Raw genomic sequence first — 8958 nt, 5'->3', positions numbered from 1 at the left:
AACCCCAAGCATGAAATAAAGGAATTGTCTGCAGATTTCTGAGATAGGATTGTCAAATAAATTGAGAAACAAATAATGGGATGGGTCCAGAAACATTTCTGGTGCTTAAAGGTCCCACTGAACTCAGTGGCCTCAATTACTGGCAGTAGGAAAATGGCAGACTAGTCAGGATAGAGAAAAAATGTGAATGCACCAATGTCCAGAGACATCCTGAATGAAAACCTGCATCCTAACCTCAGACTGGGGAGACGGTTCATTTCTTAGCAGGACAACAACCCAAAGCACATGGTCAAGATCGTTGAGGAATGGCTTCAGAATCCAGATTCCAGACTTAAATCTGATTGAACATCTGTGGAGAGATCCGAAAATGGCTGCACAGACGTCTCCATCCAACCAGATGGAGGTGGAGAAGAAGTGCAAAGAATGGAACAAACTGCCAAATGACAGCTTGTGGCAGCATATTGAAAAAGACTTGATACTTGAATTTTCACCAAAGGTGGATCAACAAAGTATCAAGCAAAGGTTGTAAATGCTTAAGTAAATGTTAGGACTGAACATTGAGCCCAGGCGTATCTGATTTCCATTTATCCTTAGATACCTCTGCAACCTGGTTTGAATCTGAAAAATGTCACAATTGACAGTGCACGTCACAGCAGGTGATTAAGTAATTGTGTCAAAGGAATTCTCTGTAGAGCGAGAAGACCAGCGTTGGTCTTGTCAACCATTTAATGTCCCCAAAAGCCCTGTGGTTTTCAATGCGTCAAAGTGGAAGACATCTGGATCACTCAGGACCCTCATTAGCGCTGCACACCTGTCCGAAGTCATCAGTGGAGTGTGAAGAAATTGTCTTCACTGGCCTTGAAAATGCTTAAGCATATACAGATGCACATACTTCACTACTTAGACCTAGACTGTTGAAAAAGACTCCAGGTTACACTGAACCAATCATTCTGTGTTTGACACACCAGAGAAAATCCAAATACAATCCTTAGCACTACAAAGTTATGAAAAACTGTAGATGCATGTGAATACATGTCAATGTGATGCTCTTTAAAGTTATGGCCTTGTTCTTTTAGTTGAGCTTTGAAGTTTGAGGTAGGAGTGTGGGAAGTGTAACTGCTGAAGTCCAAACCCCATTCCCAAATAAAGCAACACCACAGGCTAAATGTTGAACCCAAAAATGAAGACCTTTTTAAAGGTAGATGCCTGATAAATCAACCCCGACTTCCTTCATTTTAGAGATTGATGATCAGCTGATACTTGCATGTGAAGCCAATCTTATCCACCGATCTTATCTATCTTGGCAAATGTCTAAAAGTCATCCACTGTCCTCTAATCCTGTTATAATCTGCTGTGAGAGAGGTTTGACTGACAGACCCACCCACCATGTCAAGACTGGAGTTAAAAATAATCACTCCACTGTCTCAACATATTTTTTTTTACCGATTCTGGCTGTTCAATTACTTTTAGATTAAGTGACAGCAGCTAAGCTTACAGAATTCCTTCAATGGTCCGTCAATTGCTCCAAGAGGGATTGAGTTTAAACAGTTAAACTGATGTGGACACAAGCATTTTCAGTCACCTCTGAAGAAAATTGTCCTCTGTGCATCTTGAGTGTGTTCACACCTATATATAGCATACCATGGACATGAGTGCCATGTGTGAGCAGGGACAAGATTGAAGGAAAAGTTACAGGTCTTCATGTTTCACACCGCTGGATCATAAACAGTGGAGCTTCAAAATGCAAAAAGAAAAAACTAGCAGAAGAGACATTGTGAAAATTGTATTGAAAACCTCTATTAAACTCAATCAGCTGATCAAAAGATGATCAGCACCTGGAAGAAGTCATGTGTCAGACGGGCTTTATGAACTTCAGCTTTGTACTTTTGAAAGACCCAGCCATCACAGCACAAAGTGCAATATGAAACTCCTGTCACAAAACGGATGCTGTTATGTGGCCTCCCAGAAACCAAGTAGTAGGCAGTTTATTTGAGAAAAATCAGTTAATATATCAACAAAGAGTCGTCCTAACGGCTTATACTTGACTCAGTGTTATCTTACTGATTCAGACAGGAAGCAGCACACAAATAAAGACTTCCACAAGCTTCATCTGACATGCCAAAATCGGATGTCATTAATGTAGACACGTGACGAAAATTGCATAATTTTGCTCGCAGAGAAGCATCCGCCTGCCAAACTCGACACCAGTTGAATTATTTAGTCACAGCTCCATCTGAAATGTTGTGTGATTGGTCAGAAATCTGTTGTTTTATGTGGAAATGCACTTAAAATTAAGTCCAAAATGTTCTATTTTGGTTTCATCAGACCAGATAATGATAATTATTCTCGTCTGTCAGTCCCTAAGGTTTCTAGGAATTTGAAGCTGTGCCTAAGTAAGCATTAGGTTGTGGGTTACAACTATGACTGAGGCTTTTTATTTCCTGATGTAGTAAAATAATCTGGGTGATCATAAATGGTAAATCATATACAAACTAATTGCATTTATCTAAATTTAAATCAGACTCATTAAAAGATTTATTTTATCTGTAAAGATCTGTCTAAAGGGTAAATTCATTGTTAGAGAGGCTGAATTTCCTAGATTGAAAGAGAATGAGGAATAGACTATATTATATTTGTTTTCAGAACCACAACATTAACACTACAAGTGAAAATTACCTGAAAATTATATTACATCCAATCAGTAGTTAACCTTAGAGTAATTGCAGTCTTTCAGGTATGTAAAGACCCATGAAAAACAAGCATGAAACCTAACTTTCTTTAGGTTGATTTATCGTTGTTACAGAAACATCAGCTAATGGCCCACTCTCTGACATGGCTACACGCTGCCAGGTGCAACAGGTTGTCCTTATGCTACTCTGCTCACGAAAGGATCAACAATGACAGATGCCGATACCAGAGCTAAACAGAAACCCCCACTCAAATATTTCTGAATAACCGTAATCACGGTTTTGCTTACACCAACAAGTCATACTCAGCCTGTAAAAAACAAATGCTGTAAAGACGGATAGGAAAGCAAAAACAAAAAAGATGAAGACATGAATGCAATGGACCCCACATTGTGCGGCCGCATTTCTCAGCTTTGAAAAACAACAGTGTACTCAGGTTTACACTAAAGCAGGGGGATGAGCAGCTGGTGTTAATCACTAGTTTGAAATTCAGACGTAAAAGGGGGAGAGGAGGAGGAAGGGGTCTGCGCGTCGTACCCACATAAACCTCATGCTATGCTTCATCTTGGGTTTGAGGGACTGCTAGCCCCGACGCACACCTCCTCCTCTGTTCTGCAACCTTCTGTGGCTCATTACTTTGCTTCAAATATTTTGTCTGGAAAGGAACTAATCAATTTCCTAATGCTAGGGGCGTCTATGTTCGTCATCAGGGGGTTTCAGGTGGCGTGAGTCCTGGTTGCAATGCTGCGCTGGCAGTGACAGAATAACAGAGGACAAGAGAGAGCTAAACAAGAAAGCCACTGGGGGCTGCAGCAACACTTTGTGACAGAGTAAAAATTCACACATGGTACTATTAAAAGTGTTTTAAAAACAATCTGGCTTTATTTTCTCATACAAGATCTCTCTCTTTTTTAAGGTCTTTCTTGAAGCAGGAAACCAGATACATCATTTAAGATTGATTGAACACTCTAAATCCAACTTAAATATATTATTTAGTCATAGCAGAATAGAGAGGACAGTTTAGGATTAAGTTACATTAGTTCTGGAAGGTATGCTCATGTGTTGATCTGTCAGATATTCAAGATATTGAGCCTAAGATGCACCAGAACGAGAATAATAAAAATACTTTATAGTTTATCAATATGGATTCAGGAGTTATGCATAAAATGCCTTTAGTGGTTCGCACACAGTAAAAGAATGTCTGCATAACGAAAAACTCTGCTGTGGCTTTTATCAGGAATTAATAGCCAGGTGTTGCTAATAAAACCCATTTGATTAATGAAGTGTGGTTATCTTTAGAAAAGTCAGAGTTTTAGGACTTTTCTGTATAGTTTATCATGTTCTTTATGTTTTGGTACAATGAATAAGAAGAGACATTAGCAACAATTTTAGAGAAGCAACTTTTGCAGCTCAATCTGGATGAAGGCTTACACGATACATCGTGCAATATGCACTATAAATCGGCATTAACATTGCTATCGGTCAATGTTAATTTTTAATATGTCGCTATTGGTCCGATATATTAAAAACCAATGTTTATTTTCAACTTATTGTGGTTTGTATTCCTTAAGGGGTTGGAGAGGAACGTTGGGTCATGTGATAGTGATGCAGAACTGGATTATGGGGTTTTTAACAGAAGCAATTAAGCAATATCAGTGATGTGGTATTTTATTAATGATATTAAAAGGGTAGTGAAATATGGATGATAGAAATATCGGTAAATACTGTTTATAGGCTGTAACAGAAGTATTACTATCGGATGTAAAATTTTCATATTGGTGCATCCCTAATTAAACGGCAATTTCCAGATAACTTCAAATATGTACAATTAAAAAACACATTGATCATTTGAGAATAATGGTTTTGTAGCAACTCTTTCAGGTTTCAATTAATATGGTAAATTCCAAAATTCATAATATTAGAAGAAAATTACTAAACAAGTATGGCTGGTTTGGAAATCCTCACTTCTCTAGAAAATATAGCAATATGATTTTGTTTTGAATGAGTAAAAACAAATGGATGGTTTTTTCAAGTTTTGTCATGAGAACCTTATACCAACTGTCAAGGTGTAATAAGTGCAGCACATAATAATAACCAATAATACTTGAAATACACATATTAATTTGTGATATTGATAACTGTACTATCACAATTATGATATTACTATTAGTAAAAGTGGTGTTTACATCAAAATAAAAAATATTCTGAGTGACAGCAAACAGTCTGGCAGTCTTCTTTATGTCAGCTTATTTAATGCAGGCCAGTTGTGACTGACCCAAAAACTGAAAACCTTTTAGAAATATTCCCCAGCCTAAACACTCGGCCCAGCCAAAACTTTTAGCCTTTTGCCTTTTCTCCATAATTTGTATGCTGTCACACATATATTGTATAATGTAGCATCAAGATTATGTATTTTGATTTTGTAATGACCTAGTTCCCTCTAATGAGCAAAAACATTAAAAGCCAGTTTGTAAAACATTCCTGCCCACTCTTTATAGTCCGTGTTTGTGTGTCTGTCTGGGACCCTCCTGTTCAAGCACATGCCATAACAGGACATTCCAAACAAAACACACTGATACAAACACACTGTATAGAGTACAGTGGTGCATAATGCTACCACATGGCAGCTAAACATCACAAGAACCATCAAAGGAAATCTGATCCAGCACCTCTGTTTTTTTGGTCCTGTATGAGGTCTGAAGTGGCTTTATTTAAACTTCAAAAGGGTTACGACTGTACATACCGTGTTGAAATTTGCCAAATATTTTGACATTTAAACAAATTTTACCCCTCACCTGTCCACCATGTTGGGATCGGCGGACCTGGACAGCAGAAGCTCGACGCAATGTCCTATTTTGTCTTCACTGCTAGAGGCAGTACAACTGGCCATAAGCACAGTCCAGCAATCTGTTAAGAAAAACATTTTCAATTTAATATATTAAGAAAAGTAAACTAGGTCAAAAGCAAACTGGTGGCAAAAAAAGAAAATCCTGTCCATTGGCATCATATTGGGCTTTAAATCAACCCTTTAATTTTATGCCTCTAAGATGTAATAACTGAGATAAAATGCTAAGATAAACAAGTGTGACATAAAACCAAGTAGATAAATTCATTACAATAACCCTGAGTGGTGTATGCAAACAATGAATTAGGATTTCTATACTGGAGGGGAGACAATGGAGTCAAGTTGGGCAATATCTATGAAAGTATAGAAATAATGCTAAATCAGAGATTTGCAGTGATTTTTGAGGGTAAAACCAGAGCTAAGGGTTGTCCCAAGGCTTAGAATAGATTTTACTAAATCAGCAAAGGTCAAAGAAAGTCTTTTATACTTCAGGGTTTCCCTCAGTGTATTGTCAGCCTGGCAGGCTACCAGGTTTTACTTGCGCCCTATGAAGCTAAGAATTGTTTGTTTATTTAGGTTTTCCTAATGTATGGCTTTTTAAAGATTTTTAGTAGGTGTGTACATATTGTTAATAATATCTACCAATAACGCATAACTACCTAATGGTATTTTCAACTCTAAACATTTTTTAAGCCGAAAACACAGAGGGCCGCTTGACGACTGTCCCTAGAACTCCTACCACCGGCCTTAGCAAGTCTTCTGCTAAACCCTTTTCAGTTGTTCTTTCTTGTGCAAAGATAGTCATTTCAGTTTTTCTTCATTTAATTGAAACAAGCAAACGGAAGGTCAATAATGTAATGCAGACTTATATTTAAAGTCACAGAATGAATCAATCTCCTGGAGCAAGACAGGGTCCTCATTACCGAGTAAAGGAACTCAGAAACTAAACGTTCTGTATCTCATTCTGGATGAAATATCAGGTGTGATGTTATAAAGTAATAAGTCCTTTTATCTAAAATGGGACCAGGCATTTTAAAGGATTTATAGGCATGTGAATCAGAAGTAACTACATCATTGTTTTTGATTTTCAGATTAACCAGCAGACAGTTAAGTGAATTCAGCACAACAAAAATGCAGTTTCTCCTGGAGGTACCTGTCAGCACCTCGACTGCTACATGTTAAATAACTTGTAGGTTTTTAACAACTTGTTAATACTTAATACATTTATTTACATTAAAATTATGCATTACTTGTGAGCGCATGCATGTGAGCACATGCTTTCATATTAGAGATGAAAGCAACCTCTAAATATGACAGATAATAGTCCTTTGCTGATGTTTAAATTGACTTTTGCTGAGAAGGACAATCTAGGGAGTCCCATGGTTTCACTTCAACCAAACAGAAGATTCGCTTCTAACTTAGTATTGGTTGATGTCATTCAGGGAAGTGCATAGTCCGATGTCAGGGCTTTTGATGTCCTCATGGTAGGAGAAAGGACCAGCTATCCCACAAATTAGGATGTTCGAAATGTTCTTAAAATGATTTACAGCAGCTGACAAAGTTATTTAGGAATCAAACTTCATCTTGATGTTTAAATCAGTGGAGGTTGTTAAGACACCAGCAAACGCCACAACTTTCCCACACAAAGCTTCCAGTAGGGTACAAAGTATTTACCACAATGTTGGAGGCTTCCAACAGGAGAAATGCCTGAAACATACTGCACACATTGCTCAGGGAATGGTGTGTATAACAGGTCAAACAGCAAATCCTACATGTAAGCTTTGATCAGGAAGAGATTTTTTTTACACCCATGCTCCAAATTTCACTAAAGCATTTACAGAAAGGTAGATGAGATTTTAAAAATTGTGAACAATGAGTGTGTAATAAAACACCTTACAAAATGAAGGGTAGTTTTTAACCCTTCAAGGGTTTTTAACCCTTCACATAGGGGTCACATAGACCCCTATGTGACAACAATAGGGGTCTATTGTTGTCACATAGACCCCTCATTAAGAGGGGTCTATGTGACAACAAGAGTTGAAAGTGGAATTTAAGTGTTAGCACTTCCAAGAGAAAATAGGATTCACTTGTACAGAACTCTGTCACAGAACCAATGCCAACCAATTAAGCCCCATTAAAACAGATCAATGGCTGATAGTCCAGGAGTCAGACAAAATCTCACTGCAATAAAAGCCAATCCAGAAACAAAGGCCAAGTGTCCCAGGTTATTGGCAAATGCTCTAACTCTACAAATACATGAATTCAAAATTAAAATTGTAAGCATACACTCAGCTAAGTCTACAAATGTATGTCCAATTAGATTTTAAATGAGTACAAATTTTCTTTGCAAAATGCATTTTATTTAGATAAAAGGAGACGAGGAAGGTTAACTGACTTCTGGGCAGTTCTTATCTTTCAATGATATGCAACAAGTCTGCCTTCAGTTTCTTCTAAATGTGGACTAGACTCCAGCACGTGAGCCTACATCTGTGTGTAGATTCCTGTGTCTTTGCCGCTGTGTATGTTTGGCTCTATATCTGTTTGTGAATGTATTTACATTTTGAGCGTGTTGGTGTAAACTAGTCTGCCTAGCTTGCGTCTGACAAGAGCTGGAGTAAATAAATCTGCAGCCTGACAACCGGTGAGAAGGTAGGACGGCAGCGTGGTGACCGTTATCAATCACGCCCGCATTCCTGTAGGCCTCACAGCTTGGACTAACGCCATGATGACGTCACCACGCGTCATCCTCTTGTTTAATTGTTTCCTTCACCTGTCTCAAAGTACGACATGCGAAGACCATGTGAAATCAGTCACATGGTATAACTCTGTCTGTGAGACAGATTTTACTGTGAACTCATTTATTTCAGCTATCAATATATCAGTGCATATTATTTGTTGAAGCTTATAACTTTACTCCGGAGGAAGTTGGCAGCTCTGTGAAGGTTCCCAGTTAACACATTAAAGATACAAAGGAAGACATGGAATAGTGCAAATGGCATTTCATATATTTGCCACTATTCTAACTGACAAGCATCAAACATTCTGACATCGTAGATAGGCCAAATTTTTCTATGTGATAAATTGTGATAAAAAAGGTAATGTCCCTTTGAGACTAGCATTTCCTACTATTATCTATGGAGGGCGGACCGACCCCTTAAGAAGATCACCACATATATTAATTGTCGGTGTTCACCGTTAATGTTACTGATCTTTCTTAGCCTTTCTAACGTCGTGAGCTATTTTTGTCACTACATGGTCGCTTGTGTACGTGATGCACACATTGAACTGAGCGTGTGCACACCAAGCAACACAGCTTACTCGACTTGTGCGAACTCATTGCAAATTCTCAAAAGTGTCGGCGTCAAAATTGACAAAATCTGAACAAAAACATGCGGTTGTACTCTGTTACCGACGTTCATATGTAGA

The 8958-nt window shown here is 38.1% G+C and overlaps 1 protein-coding gene across 1 annotated transcript in view; it reads right to left on the bottom strand.

Annotated features, from left to right (window-relative positions):
• Nucleotides 1-8958, bottom strand: part of asz1 (ankyrin repeat, SAM and basic leucine zipper domain containing 1) — a 56910-nt gene that overhangs the window by 32402 nt on the left and 15550 nt on the right. Inside the window, exon 4 of the mRNA XM_015042308.1 lies at nucleotides 5483-5594. Coding sequence (XP_014897794.1) covers nucleotides 5483-5594 — 112 coding nt within the window. The remainder of the gene's footprint in view (nucleotides 1-5482; nucleotides 5595-8958) is intronic.

Source organism: Poecilia latipinna, unplaced genomic scaffold, assembly GCF_001443285.1.
Source record: "Poecilia latipinna isolate Pla-1442-1.1 unplaced genomic scaffold, P_latipinna-1.0 Scaffold585, whole genome shotgun sequence".
Classification (NCBI taxonomy): domain Eukaryota; kingdom Metazoa; phylum Chordata; class Actinopteri; order Cyprinodontiformes; family Poeciliidae; genus Poecilia; species Poecilia latipinna.
This window is presented reverse-complemented; position numbering and strand designations above follow the sequence as displayed.